At 38.5% G+C, this 23,884-nt stretch overlaps 1 protein-coding gene across 1 annotated transcript in view; it reads left to right on the top strand.

Annotated features, from left to right (window-relative positions):
• LOC126458439 (importin-5) overlaps window positions 1-23,884 on the top strand; it is a 177,550-nt gene that overhangs the window by 79,462 nt on the left and 74,204 nt on the right. The window contains exons 10-13 of the mRNA XM_050095494.1: window positions 3,643-3,796; window positions 8,212-8,321; window positions 15,823-16,041; window positions 20,405-20,531. Of these exons, the coding sequence (XP_049951451.1) occupies window positions 3,643-3,796; window positions 8,212-8,321; window positions 15,823-16,041; window positions 20,405-20,531 (610 nt within the window). The remainder of the gene's footprint in view (window positions 1-3,642; window positions 3,797-8,211; window positions 8,322-15,822; window positions 16,042-20,404; window positions 20,532-23,884) is intronic.

The raw sequence follows: 23,884 nt of genomic DNA on the forward strand, positions 1-23,884 counted from the left end.
TCCAGCACGACACAGCCCTCTATTCCACCAGTGCACTCAGGCTTTCTACTTTTCATGTCTTCTGCCCCCGTCGCCCTCCCTCCGTCTAACTTCCTCACTTCACCTAGCTGCCTTATCCTTTCCTCACCTCGTCCTTGCACACTCCTACAGCAGCACCTTACCATCCCCTGCGCACTTGTGTGTGTGTGTGTGTGTGTGTGTGTGTGTGTGTGTGTGTGTGTGTGTGTGTGTGACTAAGGCCTTGTTGGCTGAAAGCTAATTGTGTGGCAGTCCTTTTGTTGTGCCTATCTGCGACTCAGCATCTCCGTTATATGGGGAGTAGCAACTATCCTTTTCATAATATTGTCACGTTCCATTGTTTGTGAATAACTCTGTTTGTCACAGGGTGCCTCGAGGTCTGCTCACACTGTTATCAATTTTCAAATCTTGAAGCAATGCTTCCTGGCTTCTCTGTAGCTGATTTCTGGACTGCATCATTGATACAGTTCTCATATTTTCTAATGTAAATGTCTGGTGGGACTGACATTTGCAACAAAATACAAAATCTACTTTTCTTTGCCAGGATATACTTCTTTTCCTGATGAGCATTGGGCACCTGATATCAGTGTTGAAATTTTTACAGTACTTGGCTATCACATAGGTGTACAAAAATCAAAATTTAATATTCCGTCCCACCAGAGATAATTAGCCCCAAACTTTACAAAAATAAAGATTTTTCAAATTTCAGAAATTTGTAAAAATCAAGGAAACATTTGTCAGTGTTTATGCTGCATATACGGCTAGCAGCTTATGATACGTAACTGAAGAAAAAAATACACACTGATAAGCCATTCCTTGGATGTTATTTTTGGGTCTAAAAAGTGGATTGTCTAAATTTTCAATACCACGTTTTGAAGGTCATTTTGACTTGTTATTTTTGAATTTAGGGTATTTTAGGTAATAAGCAGTGTTGTAGAGGAGACGTTTTAAAAAACAGTTCTGTCAATTGCAATTTTGTAACTTAACTCTGTGCAGGGAAATTCAAATTAACGCTAATGTATCCAAGTGGAAAACTGCTGTGTGTTTCAAAATGAAAATGGCCGCCATTCAGTAATGGTGAAAGGTAATATTTTTTTTTTAAACTGCTTTGAAGTTCTCAATTATAGGGTAATCATATATTTTAAAAAAATTAGAAATGGTCAAGCAACCAACTTAATTTTGATTGGATCACTCCACTTGGATTGACCCTTCTACATCTAACGACGACTACATCCAAGATAACATGCTGCATCCTCCCTACCAAAAAGACTTCAGTCCAGTCGCATATTTCACTTGTATCTCATGTGATTGTACTTTTGACAATAAGCGCAGGTTTGGCACTGAGTCAAATGATTTTTGGAAATCAAGAAACTTGGCCGCAGATTCAGTATATTTCGACAGGAAATCCATCGGGTTCTGGAGCTGTGCTCACTTCTAACAATTTCAGCATTTTCTTAGCACCATTGGCACTTATTTCATTCACCTTTTCAGTGGTACGCATTAAATTGGGGCAACTTTCCTGGGTTTTTCTTTGTAAAAGAACATTTGAAAGTGGAGTTAAGCATTCCAGCTTTTTCTTCGCTACCCTGAATTTCAGTTCCTGTATCATTCGTTTGGGAGGTTTAGTGTTCCATATTCAGGATGTTTACAAATGATTCATCAGGGTTTGGGTAAATGTATTTCACAAAGTATTACACATAATTACAAATGCTCTGTGGGCTCCTTGTGTTACATGACAAACATCTGTGGGGCAGTCAGATTCGGCCCTTACACATTTGAGCATCTCCGTGCCAATGTTCGCCAGGGCAGCAGTGATACAATTCTGTATTTCAATCAGTGTTGTTGGCAAAGCTGGTACTCAAAAACATTGGCTTTCAACTATCAAAAAAAAAAAAAAAAAAAAAAAAAATATCGTGAAGTGTCAGATCAGCAGACCTATGGGACCACCTGCAGAGAGCCAAATCATCCAGAGCACAGTGCCCAAACCCCTGGTTTGGAAGTTCCTTGTTAAGATGGCAATGCCGCAGTTCTTTCCAAAGAGGCAGAGCTCCAATTTTGTTGGGACATGATGTTCGGGATATCAGCTGTCAGTTAAAGAAACAATCACTCTTGCAGTGATATAGGTACACTGTACATCAACATGTACTATAAATTGTATAAAGAGAATGTAATACGTATGTGCTGTTATTACACAATTATTCTATAGTTATTAGCAGTTTGTCTATGAAAAATACTATATTTGTTTCCAATCAAATATTTTAACTTTGTTCCTAGTTTTAAAAACTGATCTGGTTTGACGTATTAAATTGTTCGCTATCTTAGTTAACGCTGATGAAATAACTGTCTCAGTAGAAGTGGCCTCAGTCAGTGCAAACAGCTTTTATAGCACAGCTATTGCAGTCAACAGGCAACAGTGTCAGTGTACTTGTAAACAAAAACAGACTTAACACACACAGCTAGAGATCACAGAAGTACTTTATGTAATTGAATTTGAAATTGTTTAAATTTGTTGATATATTTGATGAAACTACTCTTTGGGCACTGTATTGAAAGCTTAAGGTTAGTAACTAAAGGAACAGGTGAATATTGGTCCAATCCTAAACCTTTTTATAACTTCTGTTGAAACAGATACACCCATCAGCCACGGTGCTGTGAATTCTTAGAGTGAACAACTAATATCGAACTACTTTCTGCAAGATAGAGCAACAGCCCTGTGAAATAAATTTTGATGATGAGAGGGTGATACAGAGGCTGATATCCATTGGTGGCTGTCAGTACAATATGGAATAGTATTATTCAGCAGAGAAATATGCGTGAAAAAGGGTCCAGGGGTTGTAAAGGAGCAAGCTTTGAAGTGCTCATCATAGTGAGAGTGTTATTTTAGATATTCTGTTGAGGAAGTGTGAATGTTGAACCAGAACAAGCAACTCCCTGTTCCTAAAAATTCTTTGTTAAATTGACTGTTATACTGCATATAAGATCTATGAAGTGTGTGTTTTTTGACAGTTTACTAATGTCCAGAGATGCTTTTGTACGGCCATAAACCAAAACCCAAAACCAGGAAGATTGATGTTCGAAGGGTGATCGTTTTTTTAAATTGTGAATGGAAATGAAATTATTTGCACAGTAAATGATTCCATCTAAGGTTCTCCTCAGGAATATACATTTCCTTTTCCTATCAGAGTGTTAAGTATTTAAGTACAGTGTGAAGCCATCACCAACCTCATTGTCGTTTGCACTGAACAAATTTCTTTTAATAGTCCTGTTTAGAGTGGTATGGCCTTGTCTTCCACTGATTTGAGAAGTGTCCCATCCATCTGTTCTTTAAAATGAAAGTGAAAAAAGACATTACTACTTATTAAACTGTGAGATTGCAACAGATGGACAGAAAAGTGAAATATTATCATCCTAACCAGTGGTTGACTTGCTGTGAGGTGATTTGAGGGGGAGATATATCAGGAAATTATGTTTGACCCCTAGCTGTTGGTCTGCTATCATGCATTTATTGGGGAAGTGGGTTTTCTATTAAGATTTTATTGAAGTTTTCATTTTAAGTTTTTTATTTGTTTGTTACCTGTATGTAATAACTCTTCAAGTACTAATTTTTTCATTCCTTTTTTCCAGCACCCAAGAGTACGTTATGCTGCATGTAATGCAATTGGGCAAATGTCAACTGATTTTGCTCCAACTTTTGAGAAGAAATTCCATGACAAAGTTGTACCAGGTCTTCTGATGGTTCTGGAAGACAATGAAAACCCACGCGTGCAAGCACATGCAGGTTAATAAGCATTTCCATTTTAAAAAATTTCATTATTATTCACTGTTGGTTACTATTTACAACTAACATAAGATTTTTCCAAAAACAATTGATTTTATTTGGTGTAAGAACAGTGCTGCACAAATACTGAATAGGTCTTTTAATAAAATGTCATCAGCTAACAACCGAGTGATTTTCGTTTATCTTGACCACCGTAAATAACTGTTTGTCCAATGCAAATTACAAAATTTCTCAAGCAAATGTTCTGTAGCCATAAGGGGACATAAATCAGCAAGATTGCCTTTGTTATAGCTTTGCTTTTTACAAAGATATGAACAGTGGTATGACCTTTTTTTTTTATGGCACCCTGTATTTTTTATTCGGTAATTCATTCCCTTTGCTAAAGACCTATTCAAAAATGTATCACAGTGTACCATTCACTGAAACACAACATTATGAATTACGTAACACAACATTGACTTTGAGCCTGGGATGACAAACTTGTCCACTTGGAGTTGTCAGAAAACAAGTAAAAACATAACACAAAGTAAAAACATTACACAAAATTGACTTTGACTCTCCTGTACGATTACCCAGGAGTAGAACATCCAAAGGTGCTCATAGTGGTGACCCTGGACACCGATACACTGGTGCACTCGTTGAATTAAAGAACTATTTACTGCTTACAGTGTTGCCTGCTGAAGAGAATTACAAGTAAGCACAGTACGTTCCTGCATGCCCTGTGGAGTTGTTGGAATATCGCGATAGACGTCTTTAATGCATCGCCAAAGAAAAAAATCCAGAGGATTTGAATCAGGAGACATAGCAGGCCAAGTAACTGTTCCTCCTCAACCAATCCATCTGGCAGGATACCTTCAGTTCAGAACATGACATGCACACAGGGCATTATGTGCTGGACATTCATGATGTTGATACCACATAAGTGTTCTGGTTCTTAGCGGCACTTCATCCAAAAGAGGAGGAAGAATTCATCCGAGGAAGTTGGCATAAGCTGTGCCGTTTAGACTACAATTGATGAAATAAGGGCCAATAATTGTAGTACCAAGCATCCCACACCAGACATGAACTCTCTATTGACTCATGTGTTCCACCTGTCTAAGCCGTTGTGGGTTGTTGCTGGACCAATAATGCTTGTTCTTTGTATCTACCTGTCTTTTGTTTGAGAAGGGACATTCATTGGTAAATAGAACATTGGAGAAGTAGTTCGGAATGGCGAGGATTTGCTGGGGTGCCCACTGACAGAACTGTATAAGATTGTGGAAATCATTCCCGTGCAATTCTTGATGTCGGTGTACATGTTAAGGATGGAACCGGTGACATGTAAGAATGTGATGTACACTGGTTTTAGGAATGCCAATCTCATGTTCAAGCTGCCGTGTGCTCACATGTGGATTCATAGCAACGGAAGCAAGAACAGTAACTTCAGCAGCTTTGTCTGTGCAAGTGCTACGACAATTGCGTTATCGTGGGTTGAATCTTCCCGTTTCCTGAAGCGTCACAACAAAATGAGAAAACATCCGTCAGGCAGGTGAGTTCTTGTCAGGATATCACTCTCTGTACAGTTCTGCTGCTTGCGTAGCGTTTCGCCAACCTTCAACAACAACAATAATAAAAGAAACATTGTGTCGATGCAGTTTTTAGGAAGGACAGCCTTTACTGTATGCCTACTCTACACAACAGTATTTAAAAAGACTAAACTACTGTTCTAAATGTACCCGTACATAAGAAAACAGTATTGCAATTACTGTTCTGCTAACTTACATTCCCCATAGATGAGTAGCATTTCTACCTTCTCTTCCTTGGTGTACGTTCTTCTCACACAACTCTTCAACAGACGATGATTGATGGAATGATAGGTGTGCATTCTACTTATGTTTACACCTGTCCTCTGTCAACATCAGCACATGTATGTATTCCATTACCCGGAGTACCTCCACCAAGTGCTGGGAGCGTCAACATCAATGTTGTGTTATGTAATTAATAATGCTGTGTTTCAGTGAATGGTACACTGTGACGCATTTTTGAATAGGTCTTTAGGAGAGGAAATGAATTATCGAATAAAAAATACAGGGTGCCATTTAAGAGTCATATCACTGTTCTCATCTTTGTAGAAAAACAAAGCTACAATGAAGGCAATCATGCTGATTGATGTCCCCCTGAAGGCTTGAAACAATTTGTGATTTGCATATGGGCAAACAGTTATTTAGGGTGGTCAAGATAAATGGGACACACTGTATATCTCCCCACCCCCCCACCTCCACCCCCACCCCCTCAGAAAGTGTGTTGGTTTTGTTCAGGATTCCAAAATGCTGCATTATTCACCATTCTTTGGGCTACAAAAAACCAATTTTTCATTATAAGATGCAAAATCCAGGCTGTAGGGTGGATGAGGAAGAACAGTCAATGAAATTTTTTGAGCTCCTAATTTCCTGAGTGTGGCACAGCTGTGTTCAGCCCACTGGCATCCAGGAGTTTGCACAGGTTTGCATGACCTTGTTGCGATAATGACAGATGCTTCACCTGACAGATCTCCATAGACGGTCTGCAAACACGCTTGAATATCTGTGATGCTCTGTGTGTTTTCCACCAAAAGAAACTCAAGAACAACTACCTGCTTGGAAAGCATCTCCGTTACAGACACCATTTTGACGGCTATGTATAGTGCAGTCAACTATTGGAACTCTGTGAAACTATAGAGGTTGAAGTGGGAATATTCTATGATAATTCCAAAACATATTCTGCATTTTTTCAACTGTAATTGGCCTATAAAAATGCATTGCATTACATATTAAATGCTTCTTGTATGTATTGTGAAGTGATTAACAGAATTGACATATTAAGACAGCTAGAATAAAGCCGTATCTCATAGAATCTGACAGTGGTAACATTTTATATATGCTGAAGTGGTCAATTTTAAAATACATAAAATAAGGAAAAGAATCAAGGTAGGTATACAGGGACTGTGGTGTATCAAAAGTGACATAGCCAATAAGCTGATAAAAATATCAAAAAACCATTGGTGATTGGAGCACAAGGTGTTCATCCAGAATTGCAAGCTTTTCAAATGATTGGTACATATAGTTCTGTCTCCTTTCCAGAATGTCCAGATCATGCCCTTTACGTTCAATGTGGAGGGTATGCACTCCTCTGTTAATCGGAAGCATGGTATGCCCTTCTTTCAACAGGTGGCAACCTAGGGCCATATTATTTTTGTATGTGTGTTCACTGAATCTTGTGATAGGAAGTTAAAAGTATGGTCATCTGTACGACTAGTCATTTGTTTTGGGTGAGATTAAAGTTTTATAGACAGTAAATTATATAGCTGAATAGTATGTTTTTCTAAATTTGGATCACTATACAGCAGCGGTTCCGTGTGGTGTAAATTCAACATGTCTTTAGTAGGTTTCTGGTGGTATGTTGAACCAGATGCGTAAGCGCAGATCACACAACTCTCATAAATTACATGTTGCTGGTGTGTATGTGCAGAGCTGTTGCCTGATTTTGTTCCATTGGGTTTGGAGCAGACAAATTTGGTGGACAAGACATGAACTTGAGTTCACTATCGTGCTAATCAAACAATTGTAGTGTGATTCTGGCCTTGTCCCACTAACGGTTATCCTGCTGGAAGGTGCCATCATCATCATGCAAGACATCAAGCATGAGCGGATTTAGGTGGTCTGCTATAATGTTAACAAGGTCTACAGCCGTTGTGGTGTATTCGGTACCTACCCCAAGTCCCATATAATTCCAGGTGAATAATACTGACCCTATACTGCCACCACCAAACTCCTTCCTTGGTTTGGTTTTGTGGTTCAAGCAGCGGTTTACCTAGGTGACTTTGTGACACAGCCATTGACATAGTCTAACAAGAAATACAATAAACAAAAATCATATGAAAAAAATAATTGGAAATGCATTCATGCATGCCCGTGATAAGGAGAATGAAGTAGAGCAGATGCAAACGGGGAGTCTTTCTAGTGACAAAAATGACTGCATCAATGTAAGCACAGGTAATATAAAAGGAATGGATCTAGTGTAACAATAATGTCCACATCAAATCAGTCTCATGCTCATTCTCCAGAGGACCAGTTCTCATAAACTGCCCTTCGTGTGACTATCTAATAGTGTGTAGTTTGGCATGCTCAATTGTTTCAGGATACAGCAGTCAGTCTAGTGCAAGAGTATACTCAGTATTTTATGAACGTTGATCTTCAACAGTTTTTAACTCATCATTTTGAACTTAGCTTTTCGTGTATCAAAAGTTCTTCATTAATAAAAAAATACTATTTTTGGAACATAATTAGTTAAAAATCAGTATATTAAGGGGGTAATAAGGTATCACATTGTTCAGAATTAATGTACTGTATGTGTACTTACAAATCACAATTAAAGTATCTTTGTATCTTGTGTTCCAGGTGCTGCGCTTGTCAATTTTAGTGAAGACTGTCCCAAAAATATTTTAACACAATATCTTGATGCAATTATGGAAAAACTGGAAGCTGTACTTAGTGCAAAATTCAAGGAGGTTGGTATCATTTGTTTGGTTTTTGGATATATATCTTTCTATGGCAGTAACATAGCCTTTAAATTTACAAAGGGTTCCTTTATTTGTAGATTTAATAGTATTTAATAGATGAGTCAGTCCATTTCCTGCCTTGAAAATGTTGATGTCATCTTCACTGCCCAAATCCATATTGAATTTGAATGTAGAAAATTGTTGCATCTACATTGCTGCTCTGCAAATCACACTCACGTGCCTGGCAGACGGTTCATTGAATGACCTTCACACTAATTCTCCATTATTCCACTCTTCAAAAGTATGCAGAAAAAACAGAATGCTATATTTTTCTGTGCGAGCTCCGATTTTCATTATTTTATTATGATGATAGCTTGTCCCTTTGTAGGTCTGCGTTAACAGAATATTTTTGCATTCAGAGGAGAAAGTTTGTAATTGAAATTTCGTGAGAAGATACTGCCGCGATGAAAAACACTTGTGTTTTAATGATTTCCACCCAAAATCCTGTATCATGTCCATGACACTCTCTCCCCTATTCCTCATTAATACAAAATGTGCTGCTCTTCTTTGAACTTCCTCAGTATAATTAGTTAATCCCATCTAGTAAGGATCCCACACTGCACAGCAATACTCCACAAGAGGACAGAAAAGTGTAGTGTAGGCAGTCTCTTTAGCAGATCTATTGCATCTTCTAAGTGTTCTGGCCTTAATACACAGTCGTTGGTTCGCCTTCCTCACATCATTTTCTCTGTGTGCTTTCCAGTTTTTTGTTTGTAATTGTAATTCCTAGGTATTTAGTTGAATGTACAGCCTTCAGATTTGATTGATTTATCTTGTAACCAAAGATAAACAGATTCCTTTCAGCAGTCATGTGGATGACCTCACACATTTCATAATTTAGAGTCAATTGCCAACTTTCACACCATACAGGTATCTCAGTTGTTGTGTGATTGGTTTTGATCTTTGATGATTTTTACTAGACGATGAATGACATCATTATCTCCATATCAGGTTGTCTCTTAAATCATTTATATAGGCTAAGGAATAGCAGAGGGCCTATAACACTACCTTGGGGAACACCAGCAATCACTTCTGTTTTACTTGATTATTTTCCGTCAGTTACTCCAAGCTGTGACCAATGTGACAGGAAATCATGAAGCCAGCTGCTTAACTGAGACGATGTTCCTAAGCACACAATTTGATTACAAGCAGCGTACGAGCTACAGTGTCAAAACTCTTGTGGAAATCTAGAATCACTTTGAAATCCAGTCACGATAGCACTCATCGTTTGTGTGTGTGTGTGTGTGTGTGTGTGTGTGTGTGTGTGGGGGGGGGGGGATGTCCCTAGACTTACACACTACTTAAACTAACTTATGCCAAGACCAACCACACACACACACACACACACACACACACACACACACACACACACACACACACACACCCTCCTGAGGGAGGACTCAAACCTCCGGTGGGAGGGGCTGCACAGTCCGTGACATCTGTGAGTAAAGAGGTCGTTTTTTCGTAAGAATGTCGTTTCCTAAATCTGGTTTGACTGTTATGTCAATAGACCATTCTCTTTAAGGTAATTCATTATGTTCGAACACAGTATATGTTCCGAAATCCTGCTGCATATTGATGTTAATGACAGCGACTTGCAATTTAGTGGATTACTCCTATTTCCTTTCTTCAGTATTGATATAACCTGTGAAAATTTCCAGTTTTTGGGTATGGATCTTTCGTCTTGTGAGCGGTTGTGTGTGATGAAGTATGGAGCTATTGAATCGGCATACTCAGAAAGGAACCTAAGTTCTTGATAAGAGTTGTGGAATATTTTCATCATCTTCTTTGCTGAAGGAATAACTAGAAAAATATAATCCAGTTTAAAAGGTAATGTTCACATAAGATCAGATGTCCTTGTTGTGGAATCAGTAGTTCAAGTATTTCTTGAATGAATGTTATGTTTTTCTTGTGGTGCTGTGTGACTTCTTAAGTCCCTTGAGTATAGCAAAACGCATGTTACTTGAGGTTATAATGTTTGTTTTGCCTGTAATGCACTTTAAAGATTGTGTATGCCACCAACCTTCGTGTGATGTCGACTGCATGTTTTGAGCTGTAGACCTACACCTTTCATCCATTGATTTAATTCCAGTTTTAGTCTTGTCATAATGTTATGAACGAATATGGTGTGCACCATAAAAAACTGGTGCACTAAATCAGTGGGATTCCTTTTAAAACAAGCAGAAAGTATTTTTCTTCCATCCAACATCTGGCGAGCAGTTCGCAAGGCATGTGAAATACACCACATTGTCTCATCTGAAAGTCCAGGCCTAAAATTGTCTGCTTTCCAATACTATACTGTGCACATCCTTAGTGTTTTAATATGTAGTTCTGATTTTGGTACGCCATTCATATGAATTGTATTTAATACAATTATGTCCCGAAATGAAACATTGTTAGGATTTTGACCGTTAAAAATCAGTATAAAGTTCCATTTAAACTACCTCCATTGTTGAATAAATTTTGTCTGCGTCAAATTTTCTCTGTCAGTAAAATGTTCCCAACAAAGATCAGTACAGAGTGGCTATTCCAGTTGATCCATTTGAGCAAAAAACAAAGTGGCTATATTTAAAAGCCGCAAAAACAAAACTATTTTACGGCCCAAGTGGGAGTTTATGTTATAGTACTCTGGTACCAACATAACAAAACCAATATTTTTTCTATTGATACGACTAATTAACCACTAGACGCCATGAGAGGCCTGCCGGTATAAAAGGCGGTTAGGAGTATTGTGTTTTCAGTAGAGAGAAGCAGTAATAGCAGAATGAATTACTTGGGAGAGGTCAGGACTTCGAATGTGGACTAGTCATTGGATGTGACCTGAGTATTCAACCCTTCTAAAGCTACCCAAGTTGACTTTTGCTGATGTGACTGTAAAGTGGATATGGGAAGGAACACCCATAGCACAACAAAGGCCAGGTAGATGTCAGGTATTGATGGACAGGAACTGTAGAGCATTGCGAAGGATGTTTGTTAAAAATTCCGTGAAATCAGTGGAAGGAATGGCTCATGAGTTCCAAAATGCTACCAGCAGCCCAGCTTGCATGGTGCTGTGCATGGAGAATGAAAAAGAATGGGGGCACAGTGGTCAAGCACCTCCTTGTAAGCCACATATTTCAGTGGTCAGTGCTAAGCAGTGCTTTAGGTTTTTTAAAGAGTGGAGCAGCTGGACAGTGTATGACTGAAAATCAGTAATTTAATCCAATGGGAGGGTTTGGGTTTGTGGTTTTGGCAAATGTCGGGAGAATGTTTCGTGCCGTAAAGTATAGGACCAACAAGTGAGTATTGAGGAGTTGGGGTAATTTTTGTGGTTAGGGTGTGATTCCCCTTATTGCACTTAAATTTTACATGCAGAAGGGCAGTTTTATATTTTGCAGCATTGTGTACTGAGTACAATACACAAACAGTTTGGAGATGGTGATTTTTTTGTATCATCATGTCAGTGCACTCTGTCATAAAAGAGCCTCTGTAAGGCAGTGGTTTGTGGACAATGGACTGGGCTGCCCAGAATCACTACCTAAATTAAAAAAAAAAAAAAAAAAGAATCTGGGATGAATTAGAAAGTCTACTACACTCCATACTCCAGTGTTCAGCATCAGAACTTCCCTGATTCCAGCTAATCAGGAAGAATGTGCTGCCTTTCCTCTACAGATACCTCACTAACTCATTGAAAGAGTCTGGAGTTCGAGCCATCATAAATGCGAAGGATGGACACACTCCATTTTCATGTCCGCTAATAGATATTGGGATATTCTTAATAAGAAAGAAAATAATTGTATTATTTTCTCTTTCTTCTACTCCCATCACAGTTGGTTCAGGATTTCCTCTTTGGGAATAGTGCTAGAGAAACAGTAAGTGTCCACCATCAAACACAATCTGGTTTAAAGAGCTGATTTTTGAAATAGGCGAAAACCTCAATAATTCTGAAATTACGTTTATTAATCTTCTGGTCTATTTGTTCTAAATTTAGGAATGTTAGTGACTTACTTATTTATTTGCACATACCATTGCAAAATTCCTGTGGATGCACCTACTGAGTTGCTTAACCTTGTAAATCTGTGGCACTCTGTTAGTCTAAAGGTAGGCTACTTCTTTCCTAAGGTTCAGATGCTTTACTTTTAATATACGAGGGTTGGAACTTAAATGGTGGCCTATTTATTCACAACCGATACAAAAGAGTTGTGTGTTTGCACCTGTTACTGACCTTCAAAGTAGTCACCAGCATTGTGTAGAACGCATTGCTAGCAATGTGGAAGGCATAGTATATCATTAACAGAGCCTATTCTGTTCATGGCGCGAATGGAGCGGTCTAAGTTATGGTGATTCTCGTGTACAACTGTGATGGTGTTATCCTAACGCATTAAGTTCCTCCACAGCAGACCATCAATACACAGTATTACTGTTTGTTTTTGGAGCATCACATGTGACCAGCTTTGGGAAAGAAGCGGCGACACTTTCTGTGCAACCCACCCATCATTTTGCAAGACAATGCACGGGCGCATACAGCGCAAGCTGTGGCTGATCTGTTTGGTTGTTGGGACTGGGAAGTACTGTCCCATCCACCATACTCCCCGAACTTGAGTCCTTGTGACTTTGATTTGATTCCGAACATGAAGGAACCACTTCATGGCATTTGCTTCAGAACAGTTCCAGAGATCCGGCAGGCAGTAGACCGCTCCATTTGCTCCATCAACAGAACAAGCTCTTCTAACAGTATAGGATGCCTTCCACATCGCTATCAGCGGGTTCTACACAAAGCTGGTGACTACTATGAAGGATAGTAACAGGTGCAAACATGTAACTCTTTTGTATTGGTTGTGACTATATAGTTGCCACTATTTAAGTTCCGACCCTCATAAAAAGAGTAAAATAGTTACTGGCAACTAGTCAGAACACTTTATACGTACTAGGTTGAACATAGATGCCCAACTACCAATGATTAAATTATAATGAAATAGTTTATTGTGTCATTAATCTTTCACTAAACTGCGGACTGGTGGCCAACACAAGTTGTTATGATGAATTGACAGAATACTTGAAGCCCCCCCCCCCCCCCCCCGATGCAATGGATAGCAACTCACTTTATAAATTAAATACTTCGGTAAATTACCTGGGAAGTACCAGCCTGTGTCCCACCAGTACTAAATTGGTGATCTGTTGATGCCTCAGAACATGTCCTACCAACCGATCCCTTCTTCTAATCAAGTTGTGCCACAATGTGCTCTTCTCCTCAGTTCTATTCAGAACCACCTCATTAGTTATGTGATCTACCCATCTAATTTTCAGCATTCTTTTGTAGTACCACATTTCAAAAGCTTCTATTCTCTTCTTGTCTACACTATCATCCGTGTTTCACTTCCATACATGGCTACACTCAATACAAATACTTTCAGAAAAGACTTCCTGGTCTTATATCTATACTTGATGTTAACAAATTTCTCTTCTTCAGTAATGGTTACCTTGCCATTGCCAGTCTGTATTTTATATCCTCTCTACTCCAACCATCATGAGTTATTTTGATCCCCAAATAGCAAAACTCATTTACTAATTTAACCCTAGGTCGCCTAAGGGGGGGGGGGGGGTCGTTGAACCCACAATTTTTTTTATGTCCCCTGCTTCTGCCCAAGTAAATTTCATACTATATATTTCCTTTGAGTTATTGTTTGTTGGCTATTTTATGAAACGTTAGTGTCAATATATTTTATAGAAAATTCGTGCTTTGAAAGAAAAAATAAACTTATTATGGGTCCAACAAACCCCCCCTTAGGCTTCCATGCTATAGAAAATTTCCCTTGGTAGGATTTTGTATTTCTCATCTCTACATCAATGCAAGTTAGTTTCTTGTTGGTTGATATTCTTGATATTCACAACAATCGGTTTACTTTCAGAGGAAGTGATTGTTGATGTCAGTCAGCTGTTATTTATCTTGTAAACTCGCAGAGAGTTAGTGCAGTTCCCAACACGTAGGCCTCCAGTAACTTTGGCGTCCTACACAGCAAAAGCGAAAGCAAGTAAAAGCTTAGTGATGTTGTCAACAATGCACCAAGATAAAGGTACTGTTGGAGGAGAGAAGAATAAAACCGAGATAAATGCATATTATAATTCCACTAAAGGTGGAATGGTACCATTGATCAAATGGCGCGTATGTACACCTGCAAGAGGGGAACAGGGAGATGGCCTCTATCTGTATTTTACTCTCTCATCGACATTTGTGCTATCAGTGCAACCACCGTATTTATCCAGCAACATCCAAGATGGAATGAAAAGAAGCACAACAAACGGAAACTTTTATCTTCTGCAAGCTGGGATGGAACTAGAGAAATTGCAGGTAGAAGGAAGAAGTGCCAATGCAAGAGGGTTATCTAACCAAATTGCTCAATCAATGTTGACTATTCTACAAAAGAAAATCAAAGAAGTGACAATAGAAGCACGTTAGCCTTCTGCAGGGAAAGGTCGGTGCCATATTTGTGTAAGAGAAGCTAAAACAAAGAAGCAGATGCACAACAATCTAAGTAAACCAAAACAGTATTGTGGACAGTGTCATAAACATGTGTGTAACACACATTCAGAAAAAATTGTGAAGTGTGTGTCTTGCCTTGAAGTTGAGGACTCAGGAGTTGTCTATTGTATATGAACACATCTGTATTTTGTATTGTAATATGTCAATATTTTATTCACTCAATCCATTACTTATAACAATTAACGACATTTATAAACCGATGCCTTAGTTAAAATACATAAACCATTTTGAAAGTTGTAATTTTTCGTCGGTAAACTTATTTAATACCTGCGGGCTCGTCGACCCCCCCCCCCCCCCCCCCAAGTTAGAAAAAAAGGCTTGGGCGTCCTAGGGTTAAGTGTCTTATTTCCTAATCTAATCCTCTCAGCATCATCTGATTTAATTCGACTACCTTCCATTATCCTCTGTCTATTATGTTCAAAAGCTCTTCCAGGTCCTTTGCTGTGTCTGACAGAATTACAATGTCATCGCCGAACCTCAAAAGTTTTTATTTCTTGCTCAATATGCAGATTGACTAACATAGGGGGTCGGCTACAACCCTGTCTCACTCCCTTCTCAACCACTGCTTCCCTTTCATGCCCCTCGACTCTTATAACTACCGCCTGGTTTCTGTAGAAATTGTAAATAGCCTTTCCCTACCTGTGTTTGACCATCTTCAGAATTTGAAAGAGAGTATTCCAGTCAACGATGTCAAAAGCTTTCTCTAAGTCTACAAATGCTAGAAACGTATGTTTGCCTTTCTTAACCTATTCAAGTGCTATAGAGCAGTAGCAGCTTCAGTCAAGTTTCATTTGTTATTATGTTTCAAGTGGTCTGTGTTTTTGTTAACATTAATTTGTGACCTGTCAGTGTTAATGAAATGATATGCTTATCTTAATATTTTACTTAATGAAAATTTGGTATTTATTAAAGTGACTTGTTTGATTATAGCTTGTGGAGAAAGGGACCAAATTGGTTCTTGAGCAAATAGTGACAACTATAGCATCAGTTGCAGATACGTCAGAGGAACAGTTTGTTGCTTATTATGATCGTTTAATGCCGTGCCTGAAGTATATAATACAGAATGCTAATTCTGAGGAGCTGAAGACACTCAGAGGCAAAGCCATTGAATGTGTAAGCTTAATTGGGTTAGCTGTTGGACCTGAAAAGGTAAGCCACTGATACAATAATACTACTTGCCTACTATGTACAGTTAGTTCATGTTTTCACAGTTAAATGATTACTAACACTAGGTTTAAGAATCTCAAAAGGATGCTGTTTACAAGGAAAAGACCTGTAGACAGCAGAAGCGTTCAAGATCATCATGTGATGGTAAGAAAAATTTTGAAAGCAAATTTTTTTAAGTGAAGATGTCGACTGTGACCTTAATCTGTTTGTTGTGAACTGTATATTAAATCTGGAAAAAAAGCAGAAAGACAAGAAATTGAGGCGTTGGGACCAGGGTCAGTTGAAAGAATCAGTGGTAGCTGAGAGATGCAAAGGGATCACTGGAATTCTAGGAAACATTTGACTGAAACAAGAGAAAGGAATGCAAAAGAAGACAATAGCTAAATTTGATAGATGAAATAGTGAAGGATCAAATGGACAAGAAGTGAAGGCTAGTAGAAATCTTTGGCTAGCACTTGATACAATGAACTTTGACAAAAGGCAACTAAATGCAAATGAAGCAGGCATAAAGGAATAAAAATCTCAAAAAAGAGAGGTTGATGAAGTACAAAATGATGAATCAGGAATGGATAGAGGAGAAATGCGAAGGTACTTCAGAAATTCCAAACATTTTCCCCCCCACCCAACTTGTGGTCAGCATTCAACAAATACCCTCACTTCTGTCATACCCCTGGCCTTTAATTTCCCATTGTCCAATACCGTGTTGTTCACTTTATGTTTTAATCTGTGGCTGTAATTTTGGGATGTCCTTCACACCATCATCATCATCATCATCTCAATAAGTAGGACCATGCTCACATAATTCATTACTGTCGAAAATGGAAACCTGCACAGCTCAGAATGTGAACATCCTTCAGCTATAAAATGTTCCCAACACAGAAATTTGTATGTATACTCATACTCATCTGTCATTACCATTGAATTGTGCATTATTACATTATAACTAGGTAAATAGTACTTGTTAAATCACTGCATTAATGCTTGTATTGTTATGGAAGTTGAGCATATAAAGTAACAAGTGAAAATTTGCATATGGAATTTCTTCTAGAGATACTGAAAAATAAGATTTCTTAAGATCTGCAACATAAGAAATGTCAGTAGTGATTTAATTTTCGCACTTTGGATTACAGTGAAATTGCCAGAATAATTTTACATTTCAGTTACTCTTAAGTCTTCATCACTCAATAAAGAAACCACTTAAAAGGGCATTAATCCCATGTACAATATGTCTGCATGATAAATTGAAGAAAAGGAAGCCTTATCCATTAAAAATGAACTTCCACGTTGTGTTTTTTTCAAATGTAGATTTGTGTACTTGTATTTATGTACATAAAGAGAAGAAAACTTCCTTTTCAACAAAAGCCAGCATAAATTACAATGTTAAAAATAATTACAGCATTAAACTCTTCAAGTTGGCAAGAAAATATTTGCCACAATCTTCTTTCAGCTGTTTGTTGAATAAAGAGGGCTTTCCATGCTGGCACTCTGAAACTAAATGTTCTGCAGTACACATGAAGGGAAAAAATTGTGCATTGTCATCCAAAGTATTTACATTCATTCTCCAAAAATGATTTAATAAAATGATCCCCCAAAAATGATTTAATAGAATGATGGACTAGAATATTTCATATAGGCAGAAATGTATTGTCAAATAGGTAGAAATTGTGCTGAAGATCATGATTGAAGATTCATCACATCAAATGTTGGACTAGATTGAATGATACATTTAAATTGGAGAAAAAAATTCTGTTGCAGCTAACATAGTGGTATGCAATTTTCAATTTCAATGAAAATCAGGTATTTTGCAATGTACATACTTCATGTTAGTGAAGAACATATGCTGAATGCAAAATAATATAAGAAAAATGGACATCACTGTTGCCTGATACTGAAAAGTTCTGCTTTAGATGTGTGAAAAACATAAAAACACTACTGTACACTTCACTTTTTATAGTGGATGACTGCAGAAATTTTTGCAATATTACTGAATGATTTAGATGGCAAAATTGGAGCAGGTGAAGAATAACTGGATAGTAAAAAACACAGCTTCACATCTGGGGAACATTATATTGGCTTTTTTCTCATAATTGCACAGATCACCTGCACATCTGAGCAGGGAGATGAAATTCAGTCTGTGAAAGCAAAATGCAAAGAAACTGTGTGCATAGGTCATCAGTTTCGTGACTGAAGAGAAAGGCAGTAATGAAAATTAACATTATACAGCTATGCACGTGTCTGTTGCTGCCACGAATCCTGTGACATGTTGAAATGTTTTCTAAATGCTCTCTGTGGCACAGCAGTCATTGCAGTAGAAAACAGTTGTTTACGTTTTTAAGTGTGGAAAGTCATATGTTTCTGCCAAGTGAGTCACTTCAGGGTTATTAGTATGATGAAAACCCCGACTTCCAATAACCATGTGGATGTAAGTGAGCTGTGTGAAGCTCTGTGAACAGGATGAAACGGTATTTGAGCAAAGTCAGTGTTTTCTTTTCAGATTAATTTCTTTTAAATGAATCAAAATCAAGGCACCAGATTTTGCATGTGACTTAAAAAGTCTAAATCATTGAGTTCATGCTAAGCTATTTACGGTTTTCAGCTACTGATTATAATGTACTTATGACAGCAGAATGTTTCATTTCTGATTCTTGGTCACTCCTTCAGTGTAATTGAGTGAACCCCCAATAAAGGAACATGTCCATGTAGGAAAAAACATAAGCCCATAGAGAGGTTTTAAAAATGGGATTTACTATGATAAATTTAGCTCAGGCTGAATGAATAACTGCAAACTGTGTACTCTGAGACCATGCAGTCAGTTCCTGGACATACCATGAAATATGACCAAAGATTGTGTTGTGTGTGGTCCCACTCTTGCACTCAAATATCCAGTCTTGGCATAAATAATTTTAACCCTTTGACTGCTCTGGATGTGTTAACGTGCATTGCTGCTATTGTCCCAGGGTGCTAAAAAATTTACTTACTTAGTGATTACATCCTGTGACAAACAACAAACAGGTTTTGATTAAAGCTGAATATCTCACAGTGAATACGGTACAAATTTGTGTGTGTGTGGTGCACTATAGCCTCTTTAGACAGCATATAAAATGGCGTGCATGCTTGACCACACACAGGTGCACATGTGCATGTCTAAATATAATCATTGCTCTGTTCTCAGCTTAAAGTAGAATTTCACTATGTTGGCTACATTTCATACACAGCAATCAGTTAACTGAAACAACCCATAACAAAGTCTGCGCAATGATTTCTAAATATTGTGGAATGCTTCACTTCATTGTATGCTGCACAGTAACTAAGATGAATAACTAAAAGGAATTCAGTCGTTTATCGAGCAAAGATATCATACAGTAAGATGTGAAAGAATCAAATCTTGCCAAATAGTTTTCTTAAAAGCCGATAGGTATTTCACTAGTGGCCCACATGTCCACTCGACAACATTGCTGACAATTCGTAAACAGAATCGAGTGAAGAAGTTAATTCTGTGGTTCCCAATGACTGCTGATGTATTAGAGAGCTGTCACTGATAGTCATTGTTTCCTTGAGTTATTACAGTTCCTAATATATGCAGGACAGCAGGTTCATAAGAGTAATCATGGAAGGACACCAGGTTTCTAACGTCCTACTAAAAACTCTAGTAAAGGTGTGATTCTTAGACGTCAGACAATATTTGTGTATTTATGCAGTGTTTCATTTCTGGCGGAGTTTCAAAGTGAAAAACTGAAGTTGTTTGAGTAACTGTGTTTATTTTCTGTTGGGGGCGGTGAAATCCAGAGCGGCAGACAAAATCGTCACACCCAGTGCTCCAGGAATATTCAGTGCAGAAGGTGATTACAAAGCCACACTTTTCACGGAATGCAGCAAGCATATTTGTAGGCATTAAAGGGTTAATAACTACTTCAAATACCTGCACTTCTGAAATATGGTGTCTCTGATTGGATTCCACTAACCAACCATTTGAGATAATTATACTTCATTGTCTCTACTCCATACCTCTTCACTTTTTTTGGGGGGTGGAGACTTTCCTTTGCCTTTCATCTGAACACTCTTAATTTCTGCAGAGCTAAGCTCAAGTCTCAATTATTGTGCATATCTTCTTACTAATGTACAATTTTATTTGTACTGATTACCTCTCCTGCCCTAGACTTTATTATCCACGTTATAAAGATTGTTTTTTTCTCCTTCTCTGTTGTTAAAAGATTTAATCTATGCCTTTTTGTGTTTTTTGTCAATTTGATTTCGCTTTTCCTCATTCATTGTTGGCCAAGTAAGTTTTCAGTTTCCTACAATATTTACTTAATACATCCTTGCTGTAGAAACTTTTGTTTTGCAGTTTATGCGAGACGCCAGTGAAGTAATGGACCTACTTTTAAAAACTCAGACAACTGGTGAATTGGCAGATGATGATCCACAGACATCGTACCTGATATCTGCTTGGGCAAGAATATGCAAAATATTAGGTTAGTGTCTGTCAATATTTTACTGTGATAGTTAATCCACTTGGAAAACTCATTTATTCTGTTGCAAGCTGCTATAACCTTGTCATGTACCTTACCATTTTGTGTTCTTCACAATCTAGTAGATCCTTGTGTTAGAAAATGAATGTACACATTGTGTAGCACGAAGAAAAAACAACATACTGTGGAGAACATTCTCAGAGCAAAAGGACATTCCCTGAGAAAGTGCTCAGTTTTAAGTGAACAAAAATTCGTAGACAAATTGAGTTGCAGACGGGCACAATGAAAAAACTGTTACACGTAGCCAAAGCCATATTCAGAAAAGAAAGGAAAATGCGCATACATCCACACAAGTAGGAACATCTCGTGCAAATCTCCGGCTGCTCAAGACAAACTGCAAAATTTGTGTTGAACTAAAGCAGCATCGGGATTGGGGCAGGGAAGGGAGAGGGATACAGATTGAGATTGGGGGGGGGGGGGGGGGGGGGTTGCCTGGCTGAGACTAGTAGGCGGCAGAACAAGGCTGCCTGGCACAGTGTTGGGAGGCTGTAGGGGAGGAAAGAAGGGAAAATGGAGCTGGAAAGGAGAGGACCAGAGAGGGGAAAAGACTGGTGGGGGCAGTGGCAGTGCCAATGGGTGAGGGGAGGTGGTGGTAGGACAGAAGGGGCAGAAATAGTTGAGTGTAGGGTTGAGGTCAGGATGCTTTTGGAAGTGGAGGATGTGTTGTAGGAATAACTCCCATCTGTGCAGTTAAGAAAAGCTAGTGGTGGAGGAGAGGATTCGGGTGGCCTAGTTGTGAGACACACATAGCAGTCAGACATTTTATGTTCACTTACATTTTTGGCACAGGGTGGTCCTCTTCAACCTTGGCTACAGTTTGGCAGACTGTTCATTCTGGTGGACATGTGGTTGATACCCATTCCAATGTAAAAACCTGTGCCATTATTGCAGCAGAGCTGGTACATGACATGGCTGCTTTCACAGGAGGCCCAGCCTCCGGTGGTGTTAGATAAGCTTGTGAAAGGACTGGAATAGGAAGTGCACAGTGGGTGGGTGGATTCGGCAGGTCCCTGTGGCAGGGCCAAGACACCATTTTCTTATTCCTTCACAAGCTCAGCATTTTCTCTCTATCTGCTTTACCTGGTCCCCCTCAACACAGCACACCACTTTTATAGATGCTGACCATCTGCTCTCTGATGCCTCCATGCACTCCTATGTACATATCAAACCCACCAACCACACCTGCGTTTTGACAGCTGCCATCCACTCCACACCAAAAAATTGCTGCCATCAACCTGACCACCTTGGGAGAGCGTATCTGCAATGACAAAAACTCCCTTGCCCAGTACGGTGTAGACCTTCAGACAAGCACTACCCCACCATACCTAGTCCACCAACAGCTTTCCTGTGCTATATGCCCATACATGCCCAAACCTGCCACCATCCTTGAGAACCAGCTACAAAGGAGCGCCTACTTCATCACCCAGTACACACCTGTTCTTTCTCACTCTTTCTTGACAAAGTTCTCGGTGTATGTTGCATGCCATGTCCAGCACGGAATATACGCGTAATCTCATATTTCGTTCAGATTGCTTAAACAGACAAACTATTCATTGTATAAATATGGAATGGGCATCAATGTGTTCTGGAAGAGGTGCACTAGGTTCAGATTTTAGTTTCATGTGTGGCAACAAATTGACTCCAATATATAGGAAGCTTATGAAAATGGATTTCGTGATATTACTGAATTTTCGAAACCTGGAATACTTTTTTGTTATTGAAGTTAGATGAAAATGTTATGCAAACAAAACCTTAAAAATATGTCTACTCAAAACCATAACTCTGTCAGAGATTTCTAACTTAAGATAATTTTAAGCAAGTATGACATATTATGGTCATCTTGGTGCGTAAAGTATTATGTAGTCGCCTGTGTGGTTTCGTTATGAGAAGTAGACCACTAGGTTTGTAATTAACCAGTTATTACTTTTTCTGATTCGCCTCCTTATTTCTAACATCTTAAATAGGACTGGTGTAGGATGAAAGAACCAAAGCAATATAGAAACAGTATCTCAGTATTTCAGCAATGTTGGGAGATAGTGTATGGATTCCTGAGATGTACTTCATTTGGAACTAGTTACTGATAAGGGTTCCTTTCAAAATTTCAAAACTTAAGACAGTATAATGTCATAAAGCAGCTGTTTACAGTTGTAAACTACACACTTTAAACATGCAGCTGAATGCTTTGTTTCTGTGGTGTCAGTGGAAAACCTCCACTGACATAACTCTCATCCATATAGAAGTTAGTTGAATCTTGCTGTCACTGTAGTTATTTAATAAAATAATCATCCCCCCCCCCCCCCCCCCCCCCCCCCCCACACACACAAAATTTTCCAGAACAGCTACCTTTTGTTTTATTGAAGTCTGTTGTAGGCCCTCATCAGGTGTTTGTAGATTCTGAAATGGTGTTAGTTACCATCGTGCAGTGTCATACTCTTCACTTCCTAAAAGTAAAACATTACATTGGTTCTCTCTTTGTATCTGGCATACATCACAGTTTCTTCATATCGTAACATCATGTACACACCCACACCATGACACATCAACTCTAGCAGACATTTTATTAAAATCAAATGTTGCCTGCACATTGATACTGGAAAAACTCTTTCAGTTCATATGTTCGTCTCCATCTACAGAAGATTTCATCATTGATATGTGAGGGCAGTTGAGGTTCCCCACTTCACTTGTAAACTGACTCGTTGATTGCCACATGGCTTTTACTATTTCTAGTTCTCCTACACTTCTAGGAAGTCAAATCCACAAAGGTGTTTTTCTGGTAACATGATGAGGAATGCCTGAAGATATCACTGATACAGTTGTCTGGCATATACCTGTCTTCTATGTATACCTTTTTTACCTTCAGAGCAACATAAATTTTTTTACTTAAAAATTTGGGTAAAACCTCAACAGGACTTAAAACAGCTCTGGGTAAAACCTCAACAGAACTTAAAACAGCTTGAAGTATGCTACAGAGCTCTCTTCAAATACAGGTAGTCCTCTCCACTTACGAGAAACTTCTCTAGTTTTATTCATACAGAACCAGTGAATGTGTTTCACATTGATCAACTTCCCCCATGCTGTTACTCAAATTGAGAACATTCTCAGGTGAAGTATATTCTCAGACTCATTTTATTCATGCGGACCTGAGAATGTTCTCAGAAAATTAGAGAATAAAGAACCTTCTGCATTCTATTTATATGATCGATTGTTGAGCAAGATGTTAAAATACAGAACACATGTTTGGTAAACATGATACCAAATTTTGAATGAGTCCATTTGATTATGTCTTCTGCAGTGCC

This window comes from Schistocerca serialis, chromosome 2, assembly GCF_023864345.2.
Source record: "Schistocerca serialis cubense isolate TAMUIC-IGC-003099 chromosome 2, iqSchSeri2.2, whole genome shotgun sequence".
Lineage (NCBI taxonomy): Eukaryota > Metazoa > Arthropoda > Insecta > Orthoptera > Acrididae > Schistocerca > Schistocerca serialis.